Source organism: Nipponia nippon, unplaced genomic scaffold (assembly GCF_047370975.1).
Source record: "Nipponia nippon isolate SJK-2023a ecotype South Korea unplaced genomic scaffold, ASM4737097v1 scaffold_32, whole genome shotgun sequence".
Classification (NCBI taxonomy): Eukaryota; Metazoa; Chordata; class Aves; order Pelecaniformes; family Threskiornithidae; genus Nipponia; species Nipponia nippon.
Window position 1 is genome coordinate 3,466,747 of NW_028262350.1, and position 27,463 is coordinate 3,494,209.

General features: G+C 49.9%; 3 protein-coding genes and 1 long non-coding RNA gene across 13 annotated transcripts; 2 read left to right on the forward strand and 2 right to left on the reverse strand.

The window, feature by feature from the left end:
- UBE2Z (ubiquitin conjugating enzyme E2 Z) lies at positions 1–12,655 on the forward strand. Of its 10 annotated transcripts, none has more exons than XR_015707429.1 (10): positions 5–460; positions 2,287–2,359; positions 4,193–4,380; positions 6,324–6,435; positions 7,044–7,156; positions 7,696–7,786; positions 9,638–10,018; positions 10,155–10,240; positions 10,352–10,510; positions 12,186–12,462. XR_015707429.1 is itself a non-coding variant. In XM_087769912.1 (7 exons), the coding sequence occupies exons 1-7, from the start codon at positions 132–134 to the stop codon at positions 9,806–9,808; spliced, it is 1,077 nt and encodes a 358-aa protein (XP_087626038.1). In that variant the 5' UTR covers positions 5–131; the 3' UTR covers positions 9,809–12,179. The 10 variants fall into 10 exon arrangements, 1 of the variants encoding a protein (XP_087626038.1); XR_015707431.1 differs by having other exon boundaries at positions 10,170–10,240; XR_015707425.1 differs by adding an exon at positions 12,531–12,655 and having other exon boundaries at positions 9,638–10,510; positions 12,186–12,377.
- Positions 12,483–16,788, reverse strand: SNF8 (SNF8 subunit of ESCRT-II). The gene is made up of 8 exons (XM_009464596.2): positions 16,685–16,788; positions 16,159–16,209; positions 15,450–15,588; positions 15,016–15,120; positions 14,214–14,286; positions 13,417–13,558; positions 13,176–13,250; positions 12,483–12,725 (listed from the first exon to the last, which is right to left on the reverse strand). The coding sequence occupies exons 1-8, from the start codon at positions 16,736–16,738 to the stop codon at positions 12,588–12,590; spliced, it is 777 nt and encodes a 258-aa protein (XP_009462871.2). The 5' UTR covers positions 16,739–16,788; the 3' UTR covers positions 12,483–12,587.
- Positions 16,069–19,805, forward strand: LOC148054278 (uncharacterized). Its single transcript, XR_015707433.1, has 4 exons — positions 16,069–16,321; positions 17,671–17,754; positions 18,166–18,338; positions 18,459–19,805. It is a non-coding gene; the product is annotated as an uncharacterized LOC148054278 (long non-coding RNA).
- On the reverse strand, positions 17,509–24,862 carry GIP (gastric inhibitory polypeptide). Its single transcript, XM_009464666.2, has 6 exons — positions 24,750–24,862; positions 22,557–22,684; positions 21,349–21,495; positions 20,877–21,008; positions 18,676–18,768; positions 17,509–17,714 (listed from the first exon to the last, which is right to left on the reverse strand). Exons 2-6 carry the CDS (start codon positions 22,628–22,630, stop codon positions 17,705–17,707), a joined length of 456 nt encoding a protein of 151 aa, XP_009462941.2. The 5' UTR covers positions 22,631–22,684; positions 24,750–24,862; the 3' UTR covers positions 17,509–17,704.
- Positions 24,863–27,463: the final 2,601 nt, after the last annotated feature.

The window sequence follows — 27,463 nt, forward strand, 5'->3', positions numbered from 1 at the left end:
GGAGGGGGGAGCGGGGGAGGCGCCGCTCTGGCCGGCGATCGGTGGTGGAGGCGAGGGGCGGGGGCCGCTCTGGCCGGCGGACTCGCTGGTGCGGAGTCCCGGAAGCGGCGTTCCCCGAGGCCGGGCGCGGAATGGCGGAGAGTCCGGCCGCCGAGGAGGCGGCCCCGGCCGCGGTGCTGGCGGCGACGGCGGCGGGCGGCGGCGGAGCCTCGGCCGGCCCGGGCGGCGGCGCGGGGAGCCCCGGCGTCTTCATCCCCGCCGAGCTGTGGGCGGCGGCGGGCTTCGGCGCTGCGACGCCCGGCGCCGGCGTCGCCCCGGGGAGCGGCGGGGCCCCCATCGCGGCGGCGGCGGCGGCCGCGGGGGCCGCGCTCCTCACGCACTCCGCCTTCTGGGACCCTACGGTCAGCGGCGACTGGGACAGCGAGCGGCCCAGCCCGGCCTGCCTCCTGCGGATCAAACGGTGAGAGAGCCGCCCTGCCCGGGAGCGGCGGAGCCTCCGGGCCCGCTGCCTGCGCGGCGCTGCCGGCTCCCATAGCGACCCGGGGCGGGGGGTGGCTCCGGTCCTCGCCTCTGCCGGCCTGGCGGGGCTCCCCCGGGCCTGGCCAGCCGCGGGTCGGGGACCCCCCGCCGCCCTGCCCGGTCTGGGGAGGGGGGGCTGCCCCGGCGGAAAGCGGGCACGGAGCCGAGCCTCGTACCGCGGCGGGGGCGGTTGGCTCGTCCCCGGTACCCTCGAGGCGGTGACTGTCCCCTGGGCCTCGCCATCCCCTCACCAGCCGTCCCGGAGAGCTGGGTTGGGGCCTGGGGCCAGGCCCTGCTCCCTCCCTGTGTCCCGGGGCTTCCCCGGGGCCAGGCCCCGCTCCCCACCGTGCCCCGGGGCTCCCCTCGCCCAGGTGCTCCGGCGGGGATGGGTCTCACCCCTCGCCTGCCCTGGAGCCGTGGACCCCCGCACCGCCATCCGGGCTCTCGTTCTCCGTCTGCTGTTGCTGGGGCCTTTGGCAGCAGAGCCCCTGGGTGCGTGGCTCTCGTCCTGCCCTCGGGATCACCAGCAGCTCCTCGGAGATGCTGTTAAATGGGGAGGGGAGCAGGCTTCTCGGTCCCCATCCATGGTCGAGTTAAGATGTTTATCCGAAACCTGCCTGTAGCGATCTTCCTTCCTGCTGGTGCCCACCCGTTCGGCTGCTTTGACTCTTTAAAGGATCGTCTGGTTAAACCTGATGCGCCGATAACCTTTGATATAATGAGCAATACGGTCTTGTATTGTTTGACATGCTGGCACCGTTTCAACAAGTTCTTCCTCTTCCTTCGGAGCAAGTATCGCTGCCTGCCAGGCTCTTGCTCATCCTTGTTCTAGAGCTTGTATAATGCCTTCCAAAGATGGCACCAGATATTTGGGCACTTTCCAATCCAAACGCCAAAAGCACTGACTTTGTAACGGTAGGCGGGAAGGCGAGGCTCTCCTGTTGCTCTTGCACTTGTTCTCGCCCTGAAACCTCTCTGAACTCTGCTTGCTTCCCAAATGGGAAGGTTGAGCGGGAGCTTGTCCTGGAGCTCGGCACAGCTCTGATTATGGGAGGGAGGTTTTTTGGGGATGAAAGGTAATGGGTGCCATTCGGTTTATCTGTAAACTGCACGCAGCTGTAGGTGATTTGTTACTTTTCAGTTCATTATGTCCACATTCCTAAGGAAGCAAGGCCATTGTGATCAAGTCCTCTGTGTGTGTGCGTCCGAACTACTCTTGAACCTGATTAAACCCAAATTTGTCAGAGCAGGAACAATCTCAAAGGTGGTTGAGTCACGGCGTGTTTGGGGAAAACAAATGACTGGGTATACGAAAGGGATCCTGTAAATAGTCTGAGTGTGGAGAAGGTAAACGTGGGGCGGGAAACTCATCCTTTAAACAACAAAATTCACCTAAGAGAACTTCTAAACGACTACCTTAGGGGAAGTTTATGTTGAAGTTTTATGCACTGGAGCCGATCTGTGGTAAAATATGAGGCAGCAGGTAATCAAGGTGCGCTTGGTCTGATGCCTCACACGTTGATTCATTGAATGCTGCTTGTGCTCTTGAAATGCCTCAACTGTTTTTGGGGATAGGTTGAAAGAGCTCAGCCAGAAAACAGTCAGAGACAAAAGAAAAATGTCTAACTCGCCACAAATTGCAAGTTTCCATCTTGAAAGTCTGTCCCTTTGCATCCTTGCACAGATTTGTCACCTAGAACGTTCCGTGCCTTGAGGGCTGATGAACGCCAAGGGACATCTCGACTAATTCCTCTTTCCTTTGTTCAGGGATATCATGTCCATTTACAAGGAACCACCCCCAGGAATGTTTGTTGTGCCTGATCCCCACGACATGACCAAGGTAAGAGAAGATTTGGAGCTGGTTCAACTTTCCGTTTCTCTGTATGTTGCTGTCGGTGGCTGCTTTAAGGGTTTGCCCAAGTGGAGTATTCCTTTAATGTCTGGGAGAAGTCAGGGTGAGTCTTGCAAGAGCATAACAAGGCTCCAGTTGTCTTGGTGACATTGAGATGGGCTGCGTTTAAAATGGGAGGAGGCTCTCAAGGAAACTGGCTCTTTGGAGAGAAACCATCACAGGGATCTGAGGAGCTTCCACAGATAAAGCCAGCTCTGCTTTAGCGGCCCTGTGAACCAGTGGGGTGCTGATCCAGCTCATTTCATCCTACTGATGCTTGAAAAAAATCAATAGAGCAGCTCACAGAAGAGAGAGCTCCATGGAAAGCTGTTGGCCACGGGGGCCTTCTCAGAGAGGCTGGAAATGAGAAACATCCATTAGCCACAAGCAGTGCTGGAGTATCTCTGTTCCTCCTGTGGAACTTGGAGGTGTTTAATTGTTGTGAGCTGGTAGAGAGATGTGTCCCTGCACCCGGGCCCTGTCCTCCTGTGGTGCTGCACGCAGGGTTCTCACAGGTACCAGGGTCGCCTGCAGGTCTGGCCCACGCAGCTGCTCCCACCACGTTGCCGCCAGCAGACCTACTCTCTAGGGACATGGGCATGGCTACGGCCTCTCCTGCCCTGGTTCTTCCCCTCCTGGCTCTCAGGGTTTTCCAGGACTGGGAATTTCTGATTATGTCAGAGAGAATGCAAGGAGCTGGGAGGCAGAGGTTGCTCAAACGGTGTTCTTGATCCAGGGTGTTTCTTGGCTGGCGCTGCCCTTTCTCCAGCCAGTGCTGCCTGGTCTGGCTGTGCCGGTTTCTGAGGGTTGTGTGTGCGTGTGTGTGAGGTTGCTTTGGTTTTTCCTCTGCTGCACACTTCTCCCACCCCCCTGACAAACGTGGCATCCCCCAGATCCCCCTAAATTCCCCCCATGTAAGTGCCTGCCTGACTTGGGGCCCCTGGGTTTTTGGAGGCAGCGCAAAGGGAGTGTCTCTGCGCAAAGGGAGTGTCTCTGCACGACCAGCTCCCACCTGGGGCATTTAGCCACAGCTCTGGCTTCCCTCAGCCTTGGTAGCTCAGAGTGCCAAAATGCCCTTCAATGGAAATGCAGGTTTGTAGAACACCAGCCTTGGGGCTTTTAATTGAAATCCTGGGAGGTAAGAGGATCGTTAAAGGAGGCTGCTTGGATCACTTGGGGGAGTCAGCTTCCTTAATAGCCCAAGGGAAGTAGATTTCCTGGTATACAATTGGGATCTTTGAGGGTAATTAGCATGGAGAGAATAGGGTCTTAATTTTGGATCCTGGCAGAGGAAATTGAGTGATTGGTTTTAATAAGACCAAATCAGCACGAGACCATAAAATTGAGGAATGCTCTAGTTTTGGCAGAAATTCTGAATTTTTTTCTTTCTAAAATTAGATTTTTTTTCATATTCGAAATCTTCCTTTTTTTTTTTTTTTTTTTTTAAGCAGAGCTTACCAGCTGAACCGTGATTCAGTCTGGTTTGGACTGTATAGAGATGTATGGGAGGCAGCTGTTGTGGACTCTGGCCAAGCCTCGCGTTGGAAACCTGCTTTGCACATTGAGTGTGGCAGAGGGGAGAGAAGTGCGCAGCAGTGGCTCTGGCTAACGAGGGAAGGAGGGGGGGTTAAGTATGGCCTGCACATGGCGTGTGCTTGTGGAAGACGCTGCCTCCGTGCTGCTGCCTGGGTGGAGATTTCTTGCCTTCGGTTGGCTTTGTTGAGGATTTGACGGTGCTGCACAATTTTGAAGTGGTGCGCAAGACGGGCTTTTGTTTTCCAGATTCATGCATTGATCACAGGCCCATTTGACACGCCTTATGAAGGGGGTTTCTTCTTGTTCCTGTTTCGCTGTCCTCCAGATTATCCCATCCACCCACCAAGGGTCAAACTGATGACAACGGGAAATAACACAGTGAGGTTTAACCCCAACTTCTACCGCAATGGGAAAGTCTGCCTGAGTATTCTAGGGTAAGAGGAGACTTTGGCTGTTTTGATGGGAAATCAGGAGGTGGCTGCAGGCTGTATTCTGCCTCACGCATCCTTCTCGGCGCATTGTGCCCTGATCTTGCCCCAGACATGCTTGGATGCACCTTTATGCTTCTGTGAAGTCGTGTACAGAATCAGAGTCGTAAAGCAGCACAAATTCCTCTACTGAAATGAGAGTCTAACTTGTCTTTAAAAGCACCTGAGAACGGAGAAGGGGAAGCATGAAGTTCAGTGGACGCTGCAGCTTTTCTCCTGCTTCCCCTTGCAAAGCCTCGGCCCGAGCACTGCCTTTCTTCTGCTTTTGTGCTTTGCAGCCTGATCCTTAATGTTTGAATGTAGGTTTTTGTGGTTTTAATTTCCTCTCTCTGTGTGGGTTTAAAAATAAATAAATAAAATTAAAAGCCACTGAGAACTTCCTTGAGAGCCATTTGACTGCTCTGGGCTTCCACCTACACATAGTATGTGGGGCTGAGCGGTGGGTGTAATGATTTACAAGCGCTGCTCCCATGCTGCCTGTTCGAACAGGCTCCACTGCTGCAAATGCATGTGATTCACCTGCTTGATTTTTAAACACGTGAAAGTCCGGGCTGATTGAACAGCTCTTACGGCTCCGCCAGAGGAACCCTGGCCCTGGTGTGATATTCCCAGCTCCAGCTGTGGCTGTTTCAGCTGCCGGTAAAGAAAAGGTTTTGCTGAGACTCTGGACTGGTGCAGCTGGGGTGTTTGTACGTAGTTCCTCTTGCTGCAGAGAGGTAGTAACGGCAGCCAGGTGAGGAAGGGGCAGTGACGGCTTGAATTGCTGTAGGGATTTGATCAACCAACAGGAGTCTGAGCTGATGTGGTTATAAGACCGCCTTTGCTGGGATGGTTTCCGCAGTGCTGTGCATGTGCTGCTTACGCCAAGGTTGGTCCAAGTAGCTGATACCCAGCAGCTGGTAGATACTGGCCTCAGGGCTGACAGAGAGATGCATTGTGCTGGGAATCACCTTCCTCAGCATAGGAGTCTTCCTGATCCAGTGAGCTGGATGCCAACACCTGCAAAGCACTGAGATGTGTAGGGCACGTCCGTGTCTCCGGGGCCTGAATGCCCAGCAGCTCCCACCCAAGCTGCCTTGTTGGTCATGCAATTGTAGCCCTGGCGTGGAAGCTAAATTATTGAAGAGCGAACAAAGAGCCTCGGCCTTAGCAGAAATGGGAAGCGCAGAGGGAGCTGCAAATGAAAGGATTTAGGAGGAGCATATGTGGGTCAGCACATCCTTGTTCAGCTCACAGGGAGACAGGTCTGTATCTGGAACTAGGATATTAAAGGCAAGCAGCAGAACAGCTTTTTCTGCTTATGCTGTTCTATGAAGAGGTTTTTGCTACCTTGTGTGTATGAAACGAGCACCTTATTCTTATAGCAGAGCATCGGTTAATGCTTTTGATGGCAGTCCTTGTGCCGAGTGTCTGCATTACAGACTGCACAAGTGATGGTCTTGTTTGAGTCTTGAAAATCAGATTTCAGTTCTTAAGAGTTGTTGGTTTTGACTTACAGTAGTGCTGGTAGCTTGCGTTGCTCCAGGCTGCTGTGCGCGATGATAGCCATAGCTTTCAAGTGCCCTGTAAAATGCTTGGAAATGTTACTTTTCCTCAACTCATGTGTGATGCTCTGGCTGTGTTAGCAGTGGAGTGAAGTTTACCAGCCTCTCTTGTCTTGCTCGAGCTGAACTACTCATTTGGTTGAGAGAATAAACTACTTTGACCCTGAAAACTTTCTCAGTGTCCAGTGCTTTCTATATCTGTAGCAGCTGTTTCTTTTCCTGTCTCATTTCTGTAAGGTATAGATGTGGTTTCCCAAGCTTTCTGATCTTTGGTAGTTGGAGGGATGGCGCTCGCTGGGCCGGTCCTGTGTTGTTAATTGATGCTTTTCTGTTTTAATGCCTCAGTACCTGGACCGGGCCTGCCTGGAGCCCAGCACAGAGTATCTCTTCAGTCCTCATCTCCATTCAGTCTCTGATGACTGAGAACCCTTATCACAACGAACCCGGCTTTGAGCAGGTGAGAATTTGAGGTGGATCATCTCTGGTTCTGCAGTTATTTGTCTCCTTCCTCCACACCTTGCTCCTGGTTGCAAATCCCATTCTGTAAACGGGGACAAAAGTAGGTTATGTCGCTTGGCTCTTTTTCAACCTGCTCTGCCTCTAGTCAGAGCTTGAGAGGGAGTTGCAAGCTAGCTCTGAACCGGAGGCTGCTTAGCTCACGTATGTGTAAGGTAACGGAAGAACAAGAGGCGTTCGAGAAGTCGTCGAGATGGGATGGCTCTGCATTTCTCTGCTACGTGACTCCTGAAATGGCTTCCTTGGGACGTGTTGTCATGCAGGAGCCAAACTGCTCAGGTTTTCATAGTCTCCATCATCTCAGAGAGAGGCAGGTTTCTGTGCTAACTTTATCAGATGACCTGTCTCCACAGCTGTGTGAGTCCAAGGCTCTGGAGACGTGTAAAATCTTGCCAGCTTTTCACTTGTAGTAGAAAAATTAGCTCAGCCTACACAGAACAGACAAAGCCGTAGTGGGTTCGTGCACCAGTGAAATTCATTGGGCCCAGGAGGGAGAGACGAGGAGCCATTGCAGTCGCGTGGACTCACTGGCCCAAATTCTATTTCCAGGAGAGGCACCCCGGGGACAGCAAGAACTATAATGAGTGCATTCGGCATGAGACCATCCGGGTAGCAGTGTGCGACATGCTGGAAGGAAAGTGTCCCTGTCCTGAGCCATTACGGTATGGAAAGGAGTCACGGAGGGCGCATAAGAAAGCGGGTGTGGGGAAACAGAATAAACTTCTCTGGCTGCCCTTCCTGAAACCCTGAGAGCTGCTCCAGGGAAGAGCAAGTCTTTAACTCTTCCTGGACCAGCGAAGAGTCGTTTTGTTTCCCCTGAAGTGGATGGCTGCATCTGCGTGGAGCCCAGAAGCTGTGCATTGACAAAGGCTGTGTTATGCGCACAATGGCTGCATCCTCCGACTTGTGTCGGAGTATAAACGTGCCTTGTCTTATGGGGAAAAAAAAAAAATCTCAGAGGGAGGGGAGCACAGCTGTTGTGAAAACACATGCAGAATCTCTTCAGCTGCAGTGATGCTGTAGTTTGTTTCGCTCCGTGCCCTGCCTCGCTGTACCCCGTTAGTTGTCTGGGACACCCAGTGTGGGTGTCCGCACTGATTACATGAACTGTGGAGTTCAGTGGGATGGGGTGACCCTGGGTGATGTGACTGTTGTAACACTGTCGTTTTGTGTTGACTGTTTGCTCTCTCATTGTGCGCAGGGGCGTAATGGAGAAATCCTTCATGGAATACTACGACTTCTATGAAGGGGTGTGTAAAGAGAGACTTTATCTCCAAGGACAGACAATGCAGGTGGGTGGCAGACAATTTTCTTGTTGATAACACACTGCCTTAGATAAGGGTGTGTGGTTAGTGACAAACTACAATGTGCAGCACCTAGAGGTATGTGGCGTGGATCTGGATCTTTTCTATGAAATGTGTATTCCAACTTTGAATCAACCATGAAACTGAGACCTGAGACGTTCCTGTGGATAAAATGCTGCCTTCCCCAAGTTCAGAGTATGCACACAGGGTGTTCAAGGCTGTGAGACTTCTCAGAGTGCTGGACCTGAGCCACTCTCCAGGCAAGCAGGTACTTCTTTCAGCAGTGGAACCGGTACAGTTTGCTTTCATGTGGATTTGGTGTTAAGCAGGGAGGGCACATGCAGGTTATTCAATGCTGGTGGCAACTGAACTCCATTTTTGTATTTTCCTGTTGGGTCACTGGCAGAGTTGCTCTTTTTCTGAGGTTCCTTTGCTCGTACAGCAAATAGGAACTTTTCCCTGATGCTCCTTGTTCGATCAGATGAAATTGAAAGTGGCTGACTGAGTCAAAAGTTACTGGAGGTGGAAGGGGTGGGGGAAGAGTGACAATCCGGCAGACACATCTAGACAGGTTGAATACAGGAGCTTGTTTCTGCAGGAAAGCAGACTTTAAAGAATAGATTGCCAAGCTATTTGCGTATGAACAGATGTGTCTTCCTCCCTCATCAGCCACCTCTTGTCTGACTCATTGAGAAATTCCACTGCTAAGAAAAGATGGAGGTGGCTGATTTAATGATCTTGTGTCTCAGCCCTTTTTTCCTGTCAGTGCCTTCACTGGCTGTGTAATTCATGAGTTGAAAGCACTCCCAAAGCAGGAGAGTTGGTGTTTGGAGTGAGAAGTTCCCACGAGGAAGGTCTGTGTCTGCAGAGAGTACTGAACTGAAGGCTGTGTAGTGAAGTTTGGTGACATTACAGGGTTGTCAGGTGTGGCCCGCTCTTATTTCTTCTTCAAGGAGCCAGGGCTCAGTTGCTTTCTCCATGGGTTTATGGACTGTGGCCTGGGACTGTGTTGTGTTCAATTCCCAGAGGCAGTGACTGCTGTGGTCTGTTTTCTGCTCAGTTGTAAATCGTAGTGCAGGAAGCACGAACGCAGCGTGCTGGAGAGATGGCATTGTTGTCTTCATTACCCTGTATTTAAAATGAAGTCACTCCAGGCTCAGTATCAGTTGAGTGCTTGCCAGATGTGCTGTCTTGTTAACCCTGGGGCCACATGCTGGCTTGTACCAAAGATTCCCATCAGATAGGACAGCCTAAACTCCACCGCCACCTTATATAGCCCTGGCAATGTGTCTTCAACCTGGGACGGGGATAAAAGCAGCAAATGTTAAATAATCCCCAAAGACTTTCTGCCTCTGACTTGGCTACATCTCAGGTGGGGGCCTTGATTTAAAATGAGAATAGTGATGCTTTCATTGGACAGGGTCTGTAGCACTAATATAAAATGTGGTCAAGTCTTTGGCCTTTGGATTTTAGGGGCTTTCATTTGTAATGTTTTCCCTGCCTCCTTGGAGTGGGCCTGAGACCAAATCTTTGAAATAGTTCACTTCCTCAAAGCTGCTAGTAGCAATCCAACCCATGTCTGCCTGCCCTTTCATCTGTTTCTGAAGTTTGCTTGGGTTTGTAAGGTTTCCCAAAAGAGACTCCAAACAGGAATCCTCTTCAGTCCTCAACCTCTGCCACGAGAGTGGAAAGTTTAGGGGCCTCTCTGTCATAAGGTGGGATTTAACCCTGAAGTCTTTGACCATTTGTTGCGCAATTACTATGCAGCTTTTTTCCTTCTGCCTCTTGCCAGAAGGATAATGGTTTATATTAATAGGCTTATCTATGGTTTTCTTCCAGGATCCTTTTGGTGAAAAACGAGGCCACTTTGACTATCAGTCCCTATTAGTGCGTTTGCAAGGAATTCGGCAGAAGGTGCAAGAGAAACACCAGCAGGAGAATACAGAAATAGACTCTGAGAGCAGCTCCTCCGAGACAGAGACAGACACTCAAGGTTGCTCTAAAGCTTAGAGCTGCGTTAACAGTGGAGAGGCCAAGCCGTGGGGATGTTCTGTCTTCACACTCTAGAGTACCCCTGACAGACTCGACAACCAAACCAATGCCAGAGCAGAGCAAACTGCGGGATATCTTCTGTCTCCTTTTACTGCTCTGGTGGATAACGCTGAACGAGAAGACTTCATGCTAGACAAAGCCAAGCTTGTGACAGGCTACTCTTAAAAGGTACTTACTATGCTAGAAAGCTGGAGCATGTGACATCAGGTTATTTTTTGGAAACACCTACACTGGTTGGGTTTTTTTTTTTCTTTTTCTCCATTTGATTAAAGAATGAGATCTAGACTGCGAATCCTCTTTACAGCTTTTCTGTTCCTAGACAGTGAGCCCTTCCCTGGGGCCACGCTGAACGTGGAGCTGTAGCTGTGGGAGCGCTTTGCTGAGTCCAGGGTATGACAGGGCCCACGCACCATGCGCCCAGGCGAAATCTTTTTGTGCGGGTTGGGAGAGATGGAGCCTCTCTGCTCTGTGGAGCCCATCTACTTGATGTCTTTCTTCTAGACACTGTTCTAGTCAGACCAAAGATAAAGAGCAGTGGTGGAATCTGGGCTCCTTTCTGAAAGCTTTACTCAAGCCCTGGGTGACTTCGTCCACTGAGACTTCAGGCGCAAAGGGGCGGATGAAAAGTGGAAACTGCAAGAATCCGTAAATGGAGTGCAGGTGTGTTCATCCTGGCGTTTTGGGGAAGGGAGGGTGAGAAAATCATTGGTCAGAGATGGGGGCAGCACTTAAAAATAAGTCTAGTTTGTGTATTATTTTTTTAAGGTGTTGATTTGAATTTAGCATTCTAGAAATATTTTATTCTGGCTGCTCTGAACGGAGCTGTTTTGTTTCCTTAACTGAAGTACTCTTTGCTTTCCACCTCTCTACTCAGTGTAATATTTTATTTTCCTCCCTTCTTCCTCCTGCCGCCTCACTCCCCGCTGCTACCTTGATCCATCAGAGTGAAACGCTAGAATAAGGGGCAATTCTAGCTAAGGAAGCCACTGTTTCTGGGTGGAGTTCGTCAGAGGTGTACGCCTCGTTACTGACAAATTCCTTTGCCAAACTTGGCCGAGCGCAAGCTAGCCGAGTGTCGTAAAGTTTAACGCTTCAGTGCTTTGGATGTTTTTAACAGCAGCTTTTTACTGTGAGCGAAGGCCAGCCTCTTGGAGAGGTGTCTGCTGGCGGCGAGCGCCATTACATCAAAAATGTATTCACTGTAGCTTGGGTGGAGGTGAAATAGCCAGTTTCTCCAGGTAAATAAGCCTGGTGATGATTGATTGGAGCAGTATCATGTTTTGTTGATAAAGAGCTTAATCTACTTTTTTTTTTTTTTTTTAATTTTTTTACGGGAGCTTTGATAGAAAGCTAAGCACAAAGTTGCACATTGTCCTGGGCCCTCTCCCAGTTTCCTTAACCACCTTCCCACCAGCTCGGCCCTGTTTCAGACTCCTGGTGGTGGTGGGAGAACTTCCAACGCAGTCATCTTTGTTCTAAAAAAAGCGCAGCATAGAGGGGCCAAAAGACCCCTGCTGTGCGCTGTACAGACAGGCAATGCCCCATGCGTCACTGAATTATTTTCAGTCTCTCTGATTTATATCAACTCTCGCAGAACTCGGAAGCCTGCACGCTGCCGCTTAAGCAGCTCTGAAAAGCTGAAAGGTGGAAACGTTTCTGAATTGTTAAGGTGCCATTTAACAACTTGGGAACCCTTTTTCCCTTTGGCAAGCAAACTCCCCTGGGTCTGTCATTGGCTTGATTTAGGCTTAAACCCTGTCTTCCCTCGAGGGAAAGCTGAACTTACATAGGACTCGCTCAACACGTACACCAGATAAGAGTAAATAAAGCGGTGTTCACCTTGAAATGAGGTCTCAGGGGGGCAGAGGGGTCTCCCGAGAAGTCATGAGCCGCGTGCTACTTTCCCGCCTCTTTAATCCCGTTGTAAATGTCACGTTGTTTTTCACCATTCAGTAGCATTGTGGGTAGAGCTGTGACTCTGCTGCCTTCCCAAGGCAGAGCTGGTTCTGAAATCTGTTTGTGATGCATGTGGCGTTACCATCCACCGATACAACGAAACAAGAAAATGCCTTATTGTGGACACTATTCACATAACTAGCATGTGGCTGTACAAGAGAAGTATTAGTTTTATAGCTCTAATGTTGTCTGTCCTACCATTTCTGAATGTTTCCATTTCAAAGTGACAATCCTCAAATGACTGCTCTAGGCAGAGATGTTTTAGCAACAGATTTTTAGACCTAACTGAGTTGAAAATATATGCACAAGAGTCACTCTAAGATACCTTGTTTATATACTATTGTACATAAGATTTTTTTTTTTTTTTTGTGCAATAAAGTTTGTTTTGGCAGAACCTAGACTGTGGTACTCCTTAGTGGAACAACGACTCATTCACAGAGCAGACAGGACTACAGAACAGTTTCTCAGTGTCACTGCTGGCTCCAAGATTCTTTAGCCAAAGTCACGTTTGCATCCTCCGAGACTGCAGCTGCAATAGCAGCTTAGATAATTTTCCTCTTGCTGTGACAAGGTAATTAGTTTTCTGTAATGGTAAGTGGCACTTCCACCCACAGCAGAGGAGAAAATTCAGAGGTAAGCAAGTATGAATTAGTCCTATTAAACTTCTCAAGCTAGATGCTTTTTACAAAACTTTTATTTCAAGTCCACTGTCCCTGTGTTTCAGGTGATATGCAAATAACCTCACAAGAAGAATTATATACAGGCACAGAACACGTAGCAGTCAAGGTATTGCCTCCTTGGCTTCCTCTGGAGTGATTTCCTGAGAGTACAGCTCTGTAAAGAGAGCAGGCAGCCAGTACTGAGGTTCTCCGGCTGCCTGCGTGTCCAGCCAGGCCATTCCTTCCTTCAGCAAATGTTCCTATACAAACAGAGCAGAAACCGTGAGTGCAACTTAACTAAATGGCGGAGAAGCCATTCACAACAGAGGCCTGACCCCGCATTTATTCTAGGGTAAGGGAGGGTGTAGAACTTGGGCTACAATAATTTTCACTCAACTTGACAGGGAGAAATAAGTTCAGACATCCAGCCGTGCCCGCCATGCGTGTTTATGTAGGACCTGAGCTAACAAGATTCAAGTTTTACTGGAGATTAGCGAAGCCACAGGAATATCTGCAGCTTCTGAGACTCCGCTTTCCTCAATCTATGTTTACACAGCGCGTACTCTGCCTTTGGTCTACCAGCTGGCTTAGGATCCCCTGCGCATGCCGTGATAACGCATCCCCGGCAAAGCGCCTGCCGCAGGGCCGCAGGAGCGGTCACTCTACGCTGACACGGAACTCCACTGTGCGCAAGAGACCTTCATACGTACCAGCACTTGCTTTGCACGTTCCGTCTCCCACTTCAGACTGGACCTGATCTCACTGACTGTTACATAGCCCTTTTTCTGAAATGAGAGGAAAAATACTGTGTGCTTATCATCAACCTGAGTCCATAGTTTAGAAGAGTGTGGACAGTTTTGCCTACAGGCCTGCTCTAATCACAGTTCCTTGTCATGGAAGCAATAAGGTTCTTTCAGGGTGGTTGTATTTTAAAATCTCCTGGCTCAATACCTCTGCCAGCTGCAAGACGACAGTGTGATCCATGTTCAGTTCAGCTGGTACAGACTGGATCAGATACGTTCCACCAACAGGGATAATCCCAAAGCCGCTCCCCAAGACCTTCAGTTTCTTGATTGCACGAAGGAGATCATCCCTGAGAAGCAGAGGTCAAGGCAAGGCTTTAAAGCGAGAGCCTCTCTCAGACTGCACACTACAGTCTGTAAATGAGGAAGACTTGACGTGCAGAAGCTATAAGCAATAATAGCTCCTTGGAGCTTGCTGCAGTTTCAGGTAATCAACAGCTGAAAAAAATTTTATAAAGCAATTTAGAATTGGTGTGCATATCTGTGTCCCCCTTCGGAAGCGCAGACTCGCATTAGAGACACACTTGTAGCAGCGGAGCTGCAAGTGCTAAACTTTTAAGATTCAGCCCTGATTAGCAATCATGGTGGCTGTGTCCTAAAATCTGCTTCTGCAGTGACACGTATCAGTCCCTTCCTTACAGCCCAGGAGACCACAGCAGCTTCAGCAGGCTGTGGCAGTAAGAGAGCTGGAATTGCAGGGGACTAATTGTCTCCAGCTCAAGGCAACGGTCCTTTATGCCTTCGGGCTCCCAGAGAAAGCACACTGCTGCTTTCTGAAATCGTTATGTCATTAATTGTGGATCACATGTAAGTGGTTCCATTACTAGAGGTCAAATTTGGAGTCCAACGAACAGCAGTACCTTCAAGTGCTGCTGAGATCAGTCACCCCCTTTTCTTCCCCGAGTGCCACCCGATTCCCCTTTCCTGTAGCATACAGACACTCACTGGCTGACATCCTGAGCAAACTTCCCCCTTCCCTTCAGCACTTGCTGATGAAGTTCTTCCAGTGTTATCAGACCTAGGAGTCAACAAAAGGAGACAGGAAAGCATTACTGCACAGCAAGAAAATCCCTCCAGCAAGAGCAGTCAGGGGTCTTTTGTGCATTTGCCACTGGCTCACCCCTGCCTCCCCTTTTACAAGCGGCTGTTCGTTGTTCCCAGTATTAAGCCTTGGGTGAGATAAGCATCGAATCCCTTCTCTTCCCAGAACTAACATGCAGCAGTCAGCTGTTGCCTTCTCCCACAAATGTATCGGACTCAAGTTTCAACTGACTTTGCTGTAGCCCATTCCTGGTCTCAGATTGCCCTTTTGGAGCGAAGAACATCTACTATCTTTTCATTAGGCCCTTATCACTGGTGTTCCAACTCTTCTGGATATTGCTGTGATCCTTCAGAGACAATCTCACTGCCAGGCTCAAAGCAGTAACTTATCAGTTTCGTACTCCTTCAAGATTGTCCTTGATCCCTGCTCCTTCCCCATGAGTTACAGTTGTGTTAACTAAACAGGGCAGAGTTGGTTGATTGCTGTAGAAATCAATGAAGGTGGGTGATAACCAGTGGCGTAGCTGTAACATGTTGTAGAAACAAAACAAGGCTTTTTGGGGACAATGAAGACAAAACTGCCATCTCGGTAATTTGTGAAATCTAGTAAGGAACGCTACACTGAGCCATGCAACTCTTTCCACCGGGAAAAGGTATCCCCCTATTTGCTGTATCTCCTAGAACCCAGACACGGTGGGATCCTCACCTCCATTCCTGTGTTTCAGAGCCAGGCAAACTTCAACGATCTGCACGCCCAGTTCATAGTAAAAGTCTCCGACTCCCAGCATCTCTGACCAGAATCCTTTACCAGCTGTGAAGTGAGAAAGGGGAAAGCCGTCGGACCATTGGCAAAAACATCCTTCCTTAACAACGACGGGTGCAAAGCAGACTGCTCGCAAGCCTCGCTGTGAGGACTCTCAGATCTGTCAATGAAGATTCTCCATTTTGGTTATCTCCACCCGTTTTCCCCCACCCTTTAAGTAAAGAACACCCAAAGGTACATTACACTAATTCACAAACCCCAAGAATCAAAACAGCATCAGCTTTCCTCACGGAAATGTCAGCTTCACTGTGAGCTGTTTACAGTATGAGAACAGCGAGACGAATCCTTAGTCATGAACCCTGGCGCCTGTTCCTCACATGCCAAAGGATCCACTCCGATTGTGGCACACATATCCTGGAACTGGACACGGAACTCGGGGTTTTTACGGATCTCTTGCTTGTGTTTGCTGGCAAACTCTTCTAAGTTGGTCTTAAACATGTCCAGCTGCTTAGACATCTGAAAGAGAATTGCAGAGAAGCATTTATGTCTTAACGCTTAATGCAGCTTTTCCGTAAACACAGCCCCCGCCAGGCACTAAGTGAGCAGAGTCCTCAAGAAACACTCAGGTCTCTGTCGTGCTGCCTACCCAGTGCAGATGGCCGCAGTGGTCTTTTTTAGAAGAACGAAACAAGATAAAAATCGCTCGATGGCATCGGAATTCTCCACATGTACACTTGTAACACTGAATACAAACCAATATCAGGGGGGATAAGGCAAAGGGCTGTTCTGAACCAAGAGGGAGGCTCAGAAGGGGGGGCAGCAGTTATTCTGTGATGCACATGGGGCAGAAACAGTTCTACAGAAACGAGATATTGCTGAGGTCTCGAGAAGGGAGACAGAGTGAGACCTGTAGCAAACATCGCGGCTCTCGGATGGAAAGGCAGCCGAATGGGTGCCATCGTTATCCACGCTGCTCGTGGATAATGCTCTGGGCACCGAAGCAGAGGAGGAAATGAAGCCCAGGTTTGCGGCTGGGCTCCCCACCACGGCTATTCCCGCTGCCAGGGCAGGGGGGGGATCTCCCACCTGGGCCAGCTGGTCTTCGGCCAGGACCGTCCCTCGCTCCTTGTACTTCGCCTGCAAGAGGAAAACGGGATGATGGAGACAGTGCTGAAGGACAGATGAACCAGAAACCGAAACGGGATGAGGGAGACGCTCCTTAAAGATGGATGAACCAGGAGGACACCAGGTGCCCTGGGCAAGCGGGGAGGCTGCCGGGACGCTCGGGGCACCCTGGGCTCGGAGCAGGGCTGGGACGGCAGGCGTGAGGCCGGGGATGGCCCCGCACCGCGCCTGGCACCCCCCGCCGCGGGGCCGAAGGGGCCCGGACCCCCTGACACGGTGCCGGTGGAGCCTGGCAGCTCCCCACCCGAGACCGGTGGGGTCTGGCACCCCCCCGGGGCCTGGCACCCCTGACACCCACGGGCCCGGAGGGTCCCGGTCCCCCTCCCACGGGCCTGGCACCGCCCCGGGGCCTGGCACCCCTGACACCCACGGGCCCGGAGGGTCCCGGTCCCGGTCGCCCGCCCCCTCCCCAGCGGGGTCCCCTCACCTCCGCCAGCTTCTTCTTGGCGATGGCGCCCGCGCCCACCCCGCGCCGGTGCATCCCGGCCCCGCTGCCCGCCGCGCTCCGCCTGACGTCATCACCCCGCGACGGGCGGCGTGACGGAGGGCAGGGGGCGGGGTCCCGCTCCCGGGCACCCACGGCTGCCCCCCCCCACCCCGACCCCGGGTGTCGGGGAGCCCCCCCCCCCCCCGGTCACCCCCCGAGGGCCTGGGGGCCTCGGACCGCGCGGGGGGGCCCTGTGGGTGTGGATGGGGGGGTGAGGCCCTGCTGGGGTGGGGTCCCCCCGGGGCGGGGGACAGGCCCTGTTTGGGGGGGCTGGGTCCCGTCTGTGGGGGGTGGCTCGCACTGGAGGGGGTTTCATTCCCCCCCAGGGCGGGGGGGAGCCCCGCTGTGGGTAAGGGTGACCCCCCAGATGGAGCTAAGTCCCTGTTGGTGGGGTTGGGTCCCCTCTGTGGGCGGGGGTCGCCCCCCGGGGTGCAGGGGAGCCCTGGTTTGGGGGGTCAGGAGGGAGGGCAAGGCCTCAGGACGCCCGTGGAGGGGCAGGGTGGCTCCCGGCCGGGTCCCAGCAGGGCCAGCCCTCGGCCGGGGTTTGCTTCTCTGCAGCCCGAGCTGAGCTTCACCACCCATGGGCGATGGCAACGTCGTTTTTTTAAGTCATTGCCCAGTGGCCGGTCCTAAACTCCTGAAAACCTGCGGTCGGGATCCCTCCGTGTTACGGTTCCGTCAGCTGCAGGCCGATTCACGGACACAAGGTGTGTCGTGACTCTTAGGAGCCTTCTTCGGAAAGGCACTTTTTTTTTTTTTTTGTAGCAATTTAGTAATATTTTATAGTCCATCCCCAAATCAAGTCTTATCTGAATCTTATTTCAGCTTCAGACTAAACTCTTTATTGCTTGCATTAGCAAAACAGACAATATGCACAGAACAGAGTGAGTATAAGACATCTTCCTCCTTCTCTTGTGTCTTGATAGGATGAAGAGGGAGCTCCTCGGGAAGGTCCTGGAGTTACACAGTCCTAACAAAGCAGAAGTGGGAGAGAAAAACAAATTCCTGTGGTACTGCGCTTCACCCATTTTCATTTGGTTCCTATAACGAGCCATGAGTTATTGCCTTTTCTAACCTCCACCCCCCTCTGATACCTTACAAATCCATTTTGATAGCAAGACATGCATCAAAGTTAGTATCTAATAAAGTTTTGAGAAAAATCAGCAACTGGTTAGAGGAGAGAGATGTAAATAAACAGGAAAGGCTGCTGTACAAGCTTAACAGTTATTTGTTTTCTCTGGCCTGCTGGCTGGCCACTCAGTTCACATTGTCTGACCAAGCTGCCTGGAATTGTCTGTAGCACAGAGCTGCCTCTTATTTCCACCCTACGTTTATTCATGGCCAGTTCATCCCTTTTTCTTCTTGTGCCAACTTTTGCCATTAGCATAAACAGCTCTTTTCTCGCTCTGTTTTTTTTATAGATGGCGACTTTGTCTCTCTCAGCCTTCGTTTTCCTCAGCTAAGGATAGGATGGGCTCGCCCTTGCCTTGAGCTTCCTCGGGGCCCTCCCCTGCACCTTTTGCATCCCAGTGTCTTCTGTTTCTCTCTGAATGCCTTTCATAGCAGCGTACAATGCACAGAAAAAGTATTTCCTGTAAGCAGTCTGATGAACACCTCCTTTTCTCATTAAAAAGGGGAAAAGGATTTACTAACTTCCCTTCTCTAGACAGTAATTTTTTGAAATTTGTCTTTCCCTGTATCTTTGTTGTATCAGTGGTCTGAAGATAATTCTGCAGAACCAAACTCTGGCCAGAGCTCTTAACTCTCCAGTCAAATCCAGCTGAGCTGTGCCATGTAAACGCCCGGTGGTTATCTCAAGAAATCCTAAATTCACGGATTGAGCACTGCAGCAAGTACCTCTGGGGACAAGGGCTGGGAAAGGATCTGTAGGGATGCTTGTAACAACAGGAATAGGCAGAACAGTCACTCACGTTGGTCTGCAGAGATCAGTCGACAGCAGCCATGTCAGAAACTCCTGGTTCAAAACATCCTTCAAACCTTCTGAACCTTCCAGAGGAGTAAAACTGCAAGAAATGTGCCATTGCCATAAAGACAGAGGAGAGAGAACAAAGCAGATGCAGTGTGTAACAGCCTCGTATCCCAGTTCCCTCAGATTCACAGCGATATTTTATTTTGCTTGTCTTCTAAATATCCTTGACTCAGATAAACCCACAAAAAGCTCTAACCTCTTTTTGACATGGTGAGTTCTTTGCACACAACAGTGCCTTGATCTTGGCATGTGAACACGTCTGTCAGGCTTGGGGGACGAGAAGGAACGGTCCAGTGACCCCCTTGCACCCCACCTCCTCTTAGACCCAGCAGGCATCAAAACAAAGGCAGAGCGTGGGTGAAGCAGCATCTACGCTCCAAACTGACAAAGGGAAGTCTTTGTTTCCAAGGAGGACTTTCCCCTGCAAGTCGCATTTTTTATTTGCAATTAAGGAGATTAAGGGCGACACTAGAAAACAATTTTTTTTTAAATGAAGCTAGTCAAGCCGATTAATCTCTAGCATCAAAGGTTTCCCTCCCCCCTCCCCCCAGAACAGGTTAGACAAACATCTGTCAGGAACAGTTTAGGGCGCGTTGATCCTGCCTTGGAGCAGAGGTCAGACTAAATGACCTCTTGAGATCCCTCAAAGCCCTCGTTTCTTTGATTTTGTATTTTCCGTATGACTAGCAATCCTCAGTGTCTGATTTTCTGAGTGCTTGGCCTGAGACACCTCTGTGAACCAGAACTGTGCTCGTTTCCCTCACCCCAGGTCATCCCCCACACCCTGGTTCCTAAAGCAGTTTTCATGCAGAGGCTGTAAAAGACAGCAAATGCCCCCAGATTCTTGTTCTGGGTGACTGTCCCATGACTCCCTGTAGTTAGAAATTCCTTTTTTTGCCAGAAGACACTAGGATGGTGCCTGAAGGGCATGGGCTGTGTGCAGTAAGTGCCTTTTTTTCCTTCTTGCCACCATTTTAGGATGAAGCAGCAGCAACCTGTTAGGTTTTGCAAAAATCCCCTTCATGTTAAAGAAAGGAAATGTATCCCTCATTCATTTGGTGGGTTTTTTTTTTTTTTCTTAAATATAGAAAGTGCCTGAGAACAGATTTTTTCTTTGGACTCATTCGTCTAATTTGCTTTTTGAACATTTGTGACATAAGCCGAGATTGGGGGAGGTGAAACAGGCTATTGACAGGCTGTGGATATGCTGACACAGCACAAAGCCGCGCAGCGCTGAGATGCACAAGTGTGCTCTCAGCCAGATGGCTTGGGAAACGAAGGCACGAGCTGCAGCACCAGAGAGCTCCATATGGACTCTCTTACCTTGCCCAGAGGTACCTGTTCCGAGCGAGCTCGTATCGCCATCATTACCGTGATCGTGATGATTTTAAGATGATTACATCTTAAAAAAAAAAATCTGTGTGTCCCCAGTAAAGGGCACAGATCCGAAACAAACTGGGAAATTCCTCCTGGGTCAGGCAAGCATCTCTCCTGCGTGGTTTCACGTTTAGATGACAGGCTTTTCGTAATAAGAGCTTGTGGCAGTGATACGAGGAAAGAACTGTTTTGTTTCATTTTTAACAAATGAACTGGTCAGCATGCTGAGAGTGTGAACGAGTGGGTTCCCCCCCCATGGGCTGATTTGATCAAATCAAAATGTGTTGCAGAAATGTATCAATTTCATCTCGATTTTCACGGGAGAGTTTTCTTTTGAGAGGGCTTTGTTTTGATTAGGTCAAAGGACTTCGTTTTGACTTCTCTGTTTCGGAGATGTTGGGTTGTTCGAGGAGCGGATGCGCTTCAGCCCTGTCAAAAGCCCGTGCTTTGACCTTATCAAAGCGCTGGGTTTTGATGAGGTTGTGCTGACATTTGCAAAATCAAAAAAGACCCCACTCGTCTATATTTTTGAAACTTGTGTTTTGTGAGAAATTTCAAAATTAGAGAGGCTTTTTTTGTCTTTGTTCTTTTCCTCACTCGTGAGGCAGAATTGCAAAATATGAAATTTCCTTTTGAAATCCAAATCCTCTTGTTTTTCTGTGACACCGTTACCATCGATACCTGCCCCAAAACATTCCTTCGGAAGTTGAACACTTGGGGACCTCATCCCCTCCTGCAACCACACTTTCTATTCTCCGGTCTCACCTCTGATTTTTCTTGGCCTTGAGAAGCCAGGCGAAGAAGTCTTTGGCTTCCTGGGTGTCCAGGTCCAATTTTTGGCCATTCGCAGCTGATACTTGGGGCTCAGCTTCCCTCTTGTAGGGCTCGATGATGTTGCTGGAAAGGCGAAATGGGACGATATCAGCCCGAGGTGCCACAAGAGGGTGCCAAAATGCTGCTTTTCCACAAAACCCAGCTCCCTCCCACTCCATCTACCAGCAGCCAGAGAAGAAGGCGGACTTGGACAGGGAGAGGGATAGTTGTGCTGTGTGCCGACAGACCAGAAACGTTTCTAGGACTTAGAAAAATAAAGGAAAAAAAGAAAACCAGCTCCCTAGAGAATCACTGCTGCAGTCCAAGAAAAATATCCTCGGCTCTACATTCTTCTGTAGCCGTCAGCTGGCTGACGACAGCTGTGAGCTTGGATCGTAGGAGCACTGAAAGTCTACACACTTACTCGCTTTTCTTCTCCCGTCTGGCTAGCAACCATTCCACAAAGTTCTTCTTCAGCATGTTATCCATCGCGCGGCTGTAATCGCTTGCCAGGGTGGCCTCGGAGTAGCGTCTTTGCACTGGTCTGGCACTGGGAGCCCTTATGCTTACGCTGGGGTAAGAGCACAGCGACAGAGTGAGCCCTGCGCGGACCGGGAGCACACGCTGTGCAGAGTTTTGCTCGGGTTACACGTGGTGGCCCGCGCGGTCCCTACAGTCAGCAAGGTTTTGCCATCACTTTTAATCTCTCTTGGTCCAGGCACCTATTCCTGCATTGTAACACGAGGAGATGGCCAGAGAAGGGGCTAGCATGCTCCTCATCCATTTTGCTGGCTGCTAACACAATTGCAGCTGGGATTTGAGAACTCGGGAGGAGATAAGGTCGGGATATTTGCCGATAGTCTGGAATCAGCGTGGTTTTCCCTGCCATAGCCCGATTCACATGGACTTTGGCTCCGAGCTCAGGCACCAAGTGCGCTCAGGCTCCCTCCTCGTGAGCTGCACACCTAGGGCCTCTCCTGCGTCCTCGAGAGGCTGAGGGGTGGGTGGCAGGAGACAAGGGCCGACCTCGAGACCAGTGCTGATCTGACAGCATAGGCATAGTCGGTGGCTACCTAAATTAGCAAAGGATTTCAAGGCTGATCCTTTTTTAGTACTATTATCTGGGATTTCAGCAGCTCCTACTGCACTAATAAGGATTCTTTTGGATCTTCTCAGGTGGCTGTTGGAAATTTTGTAGCAGGACTCAGGGAAAAAGAGGGAAAGTCTTTATTAAATACCTGCTTTATGTAACTAGTCATATGTTCATAAGCTTCCGAACACTGGATGCCCCCTAGCCTCATGCATGGGAGATGATTACATCTTGTTTCTAGTTCTCAGCCAACCTGCTCTTCCTGGTTGACTTCCAGCTTGTTCCTCCTAACCCAGAGCCATGAATTTTTGGGGGAAAACTTGGGAGTTCCTGGCTCTGGCTCAAAGGCTCAGGGCTTTAGTTTGATACCTCTCTTATCATTTGCTCATCTCTGTACGCTTGGCTGTCTCTATTATCTGAGCTCTACCTCAGGAGTCATGTTCTCACCTACTTACCAAGATGCCAATGGAAAAAGTCCAGTTGCCTCCAGTGCGGAGCTGGAAAAGGCTCAAAATACACTGTGAACTTTCCGAAACACTTACCCCGAGACATTTTCTTCCATCAAAACAAAGCCCAGAGAAGCGAGGAGCAGAGAGAGAACCTTGAAAGACATCATTTTCTTGGCTGGTTTCTCGGTTTGAAAGCAGAGGGCAATCCAGATGTCCGGCCCCTGTAACACACGGGACACAGAAGTGACAGGACAGCGAACCCAGAGGGACGTGCGGTGGCTGGGCACGTGCCTGTGCTTGTAAATATGTTTCTTGAGTCCTTGTGCTTCGAGCAGCCTTCTCCGTCCTACAAAGCCCTCTTCTGCCGGTCCCAGTTAAATTACTTTTTCAATGCCAATGCTCTTTCCCACCGTGGCGTCTTTTAATGTTGGTTCCCTATACTTTTATTGTAACCATCAAATTCATTGTGGGGTGCGCATTCCTGGAGGCAAGGGCTTTGTCTTCCTCCATGTTTACAAGCTGACCCTGTGGGTACCTCATTGTGCTTTAAGGGTCGATTCAATCTTGAGTATGCGAACGGGAGCGTACGTTGGATCAGGCAATTCAGTAGCAACGGCATCCTGCCTATCCCACACCGCGGTTCTGCGGGATTTAGGAGCCTGATCTAATTTCTGGGAGATTTTATGTTGGGATGGATAATGCCTTTGTAGGGACTGGAGCCAGAGTCAGTGAATATCAGTTATGAAAAATATCCCATGGACAGTCACAGGATCGGCTTCCAAGATTTATTAGTTTCAAGCTGTTCCTAGTCCTCACGTCCACAGTTCAGCTCAATAGCCCTCGGACATTTGAGCTCTTTTAATTACTATTCCAGCTCTGCAAACTGCGTAGAAAAATGGTTTTGATCACGGCTCACAGATCTATTTTGTTGTCCCTCACCTCACTCTTTGTTACAGCTATTTCTGGAAATTGCATTGCAACGGAGAGCTGCTGTTAACAGGAATAATACAGGAACAAAAAGCAAAGGTCTTGATCAGGACTCAGGTATCCCATCCTTCAAAAATTTATTCATACATTGGTAGAAATTTACTCCTCTAAGTAGTTGTTTGTACATCAGCCCGATTATTGTTTTGCAGAGAGCGAGAACTTGCAAGTTTGGATATTGTTTGTAATTGTGGCATTTTTTATTTCTGGAAAATTGTGACATCTTTTACAAATGTTTTCAGCCCTTGCTATTAAGTGAGAAAAATACTAAATGCGTTACATGATCTCAGATACACCAAGCTGCAAGGAATGCTCTTAAGAGCAAAGGTGTAATATTCTGAACACTGGCAAAATCCCTAAAATACTTAGAGCTAAAGCAATAAAAGACAAATAGTTAGAGTGTGTTAACAGCAGAAGTAAATTCCATGATACAAAAAGCTGAGGAGTATTTTAAGTGAGAACGGAAAAAGAGTCATGATTAAATAACTGTGAGGTTTCCCCTCTTATTTGCTTTTCATTTCATATATTGGTGATATAACTGCGGGTACGATGATGGATCTGAAAACAGCTAAGTTGTGCAAGAATATTGTTCTGCTTAGGGTAATCATTTTTGATGCTAGGAGAGGAAATACCTCGTAGCCTGAATTTTAAGAAAGGGCAGTACTCCTTCTCTGCAGAATTTACCCAAACAGGGAAGAAAAGCAGTCCACGTTTTCAGAGACTGTTGGAAACCCATTTTTTAATCGATACAAGACCCCTTTGCCTGCGTGACACTGAACTGGAGCAGCCGAGCTCTGCTAGCCCTGCCTGGCACGGAGTTTGCTGCGATACCTGTGCGGTTTTGAGCCTATGATTTGACTCCTTCACAAGAGGAGGAGCAACTGGTGGGATCTTTGCAGCACGAAGGTTTCCCAGTCCCCTGTGCAGTACCGTCTGCTTTGGAAGAAGCATTATCCCTGTTTTATCCATAGCTGGAAGGTCCCAAAAAGCAACTAAGAACCAATTTCTCCTCATTTCCCTATGTAGGTGCAGATCCCAACCTGATATTTGCCATGTACAATAACAGCCTTTCCCTTTACAACCCAACACGTACGCTGCCACAGGTCTTTTCTGCCAAAGCTACTGAGAAAACGGCCAGGCTTGTACCACTTTGGGAAAAACTCAGCCGGAGGTAGGGGCTGCTCCTGCTCTGCTGCCGCTACTGCCTGACACCCTCAAACACTGCTCACTCCCCCTGTTACCTTAGGGGAAAAAAAAAAAGTTAAAAAAGTTGAAAAGAGAGACCGACGCAGAGCTTCTTACCTTTCTCCTTCTCTGAAGCTGCCCGGAGGATTTTGGCTAGTTCTGGTGCCGAGGAGACCCATTTATATACAGCAGCTGTGCAGGACCAAACCCACTTCCACGAGGTAAACAGGAAATCAAGCACCTAATCAAAGCAATTCAAACCCACTTAGAGCTGCTTCATTAGGTCCATTGACCTACAGAGCAGGAAAATAACCTTTTAAAATATGTTTACATTAATGGCAATTAAACATTACTGTATCACAAAATCGAGAATGACCACAGATTGTGGGCATAATACATATGGTATTGGTCTAAACTTTAATTCCACGTAGCACCTCCTTCCATGGTAAAAACCTCCTTCATTTCCATCTTTTCTTTTGCCAAGTGTAAGTGCTATCTTAGAGAGATCCAACCCGCTCCTTCTCTTTCTTACAGGAGGAATAACTTTGCTAAAATCAATAGCTCCCGTCATTGTTATTTTTGTCGCTATCAAGTCCGGGCATCCCAACTGTGGTCTGCAACCCCTTGTGCAAATCCCAAATACTGAAAGCAGCATCTGTTCCCCCAAAACGTGCACTCTAAGAGGAGAAAATGTGGGATGGAGAGTGGCCGACAGGAAGCCTGTGGGAAATGGTGAGGCAGCATTGGTTAACGAGATGGAGGGTGGGTGCACAGCAGCCTCCTCAATGGGGTGAGGGATAGCAGCTGGACCTGAGCACCCATTTGGGCTTTTTCTGTCCCGAGTGAGTGATGGAATGTTTCCCTGCAGCTCTGTAGCTGCTGGGGACATGGGTCAGTGAGGTCACCACCTCACCCTGCCCTTGCACAGCTGGATCCAGGGGCGCAGATGTTCTGCAGATGTTAATTGTGCCATCAGAGTACAGGGGGTAAATCCACTTCCCATCAGCTCTGCTGTGGCTGTGCCTGGTAAGATATTCCCTCTTCTCCCGGGTGTCTCACCTGCCCCGCTTCCCCCGAGCCTCTCTGGGAGAACTGGACCCATTACATTTTAACATGTAAATCCTGTTTAGGGATTGCTACCAGGTGTGTACCTGCTGCTCTAGGATCCCCGTCACACCCCGCTTCAATCTGTTGAAGGAGCAGAGCGGGATCATGTTTGTGCCAGCCTAACCCACGAGCTGAGCTCTGCTCACGTCGTTACCGACATGAAGCGGTGCCCGTGGCTGACTGTGCTGGCTTGCAGAGCGCGGTCCCGTCCGCAGCTCGGTTCCCCGGAGCAGCCTGAACTTTTGCAGGAGGTTATCCAAGTTACAGCCTTCCCCTCAGGTCTGCCAGCCTTTTTTATTTTTTGTGTGTGGAGTTCAGCAGAGCTGCTCGGAGCAGCAACCCCGCACACCTGGATGTAGGAGGGATGTGTGTGTGTGTGTATCCTCCCAGGTTTGTGCTGGCTCAGCTACATCGGGGATTTGTGTGGGAAAGAAGTAGGATTTCTGGTTGACAGGGCTGAGCAAGAAGCAGCCCTTAGTGGAATTGCAGTAATAATGGCAGAATTGAAGTGTCGGTGGTTTCGGGGTGGGAGAGGGTTTCGCTGTGCTGGCACGGTGCCCCCAGTCCATCCTGTCCCAAACACGTGCAGAAATCCAGCGTGATGAGGTACGTGTCTCCACGTAAAGGCTATCCGTTTTGCAGTTCCTTTCTAAAAAGTGGGTTTTTTTTTTTTCTTTTCTGAGAAGTGCTGCTGGGACACGTTGTCAGATAGGGGCTGGTTTCAGTCGCTACCTGTATTCCTGCACCAGGAGAGCAGAGAGCGGAGAATGAACCGCGTCCAGCTTACCCCGCTGCTGGCAGAGGCGAGCTCTTGCTGCTCCGTACCTCTACAACTCCCTGGCACAACCAGCCTCTCCAGCAAAAAGTGTTGCATCTATATGGCATTAAGACAAAAGCTCAGAAGGACATTGTTAGGGTAGATTAAGAGTTCAGTGCTATTAGGGAGTAATTACTACTTTCACAGGAACTGCTTAACACGTGGCTCAGTCCTTTAGCTAGCAGCACACGAGCATGCCAGGGTCTCCAAAAGCTTTTCACCCATGCAGAAGCGTCATGCCTGCTGTAATAAATGATGCACTATAATAGTTACAAGTAACCAATTTACACTCCTAGCACAGTTGCTAATCAATAAAATGGCATAGTTTATCCTGGTGTCTTTATTATATGTATTCTGAGTACTTCACTCCCAGCCAACTCAGATATCTTGTTTCTCCAAAGTGCAACCTATTTGTTTTTCTCTCATTAAGTGCCTCTGTAGGATATAAAGTTAATAGAGTGAAATAAATATCCAGCAACATTAAATGTTGACCCAGGGTTCACAGTTACGGTTGTTTCAGGGCATCTGCTCATGATGCCGTTCGGACAGCGGCATCGCTCTCAAATGTCTCACGGTCTTTCAAAGAAAAAACCCCGGGTACGCAGCAGTTCTTTCCAAAGACAGGTGGGCACTGTCCGCCCTTCCTTCTGCCCGGGGGAGAGCCACCGATCGATGCCCAAAACGCTGGACCTCTGCGCGCCAGTGGGCAGCGCGGAGGCGGCGAGTGCCGCGCTGACCTAGCGAAGGGCCACGCGCCCACATCTGCTTTTGCCAGGGTAACAGAGAGTCTAATTACCGCTGCAAACCTTCCTCTTCTCTAGCCTCAGCCCATCGCAGCCGCAGCAGCGCTGCCCCTGTAGTCTTGTCTGCGGTCTGCTGCCTTCGCTGATAAGTCATTTCACAAGCT

Excerpts from the sequence above, each read along its gene's own strand:
- UBE2Z (XM_087769912.1), top strand. The coding sequence starts at position 132 with ATGGCGGAGAGTCCGGCCGCCGAGGAGGCGGCCCCGGCCGCGGTGCTG. Across the intron at positions 461-2,286 it reads TGCCTCCTGCGGATCAAACG|GGATATCATGTCCATTTACA; the intron begins GTGAGAGAGCCG and ends TCCTTTGTTCAG. Across the intron at positions 2,360-4,192 it reads ATCCCCACGACATGACCAAG|ATTCATGCATTGATCACAGG; the intron begins GTAAGAGAAGAT and ends TTTGTTTTCCAG.
- SNF8 (XM_009464596.2), bottom strand. The coding sequence starts at position 16,738 with ATGCACCGGCGCGGGGTGGGCGCGGGCGCCATCGCCAAGAAGAAGCTG. Across the intron at positions 13,559-14,213 it reads TTTGCTCAGGATGTCAGCCA|GGATGATCTCCTTCGTGCAA; the intron begins GTGAGTGTCTGT and ends TCTGCTTCTCAG. Across the intron at positions 13,251-13,416 it reads TCGTCTTGCAGCTGGCAGAG|AAAAAGGGCTATGTAACAGT; the intron begins GTATTGAGCCAG and ends CTCTCATTTCAG.
- GIP (XM_009464666.2), bottom strand. The coding sequence starts at position 22,630 with ATGATGTCTTTCAAGGTTCTCTCTCTGCTCCTCGCTTCTCTGGGCTTT. Across the intron at positions 21,496-22,556 it reads ATGGAAGAAAATGTCTCGGG|CGTAAGCATAAGGGCTCCCA; the intron begins GTAAGTGTTTCG and ends CTCTTACCCCAG. Across the intron at positions 21,009-21,348 it reads AGACGGGAGAAGAAAAGCGA|CAACATCATCGAGCCCTACA; the intron begins GTAAGTGTGTAG and ends TCGCCTTTCCAG.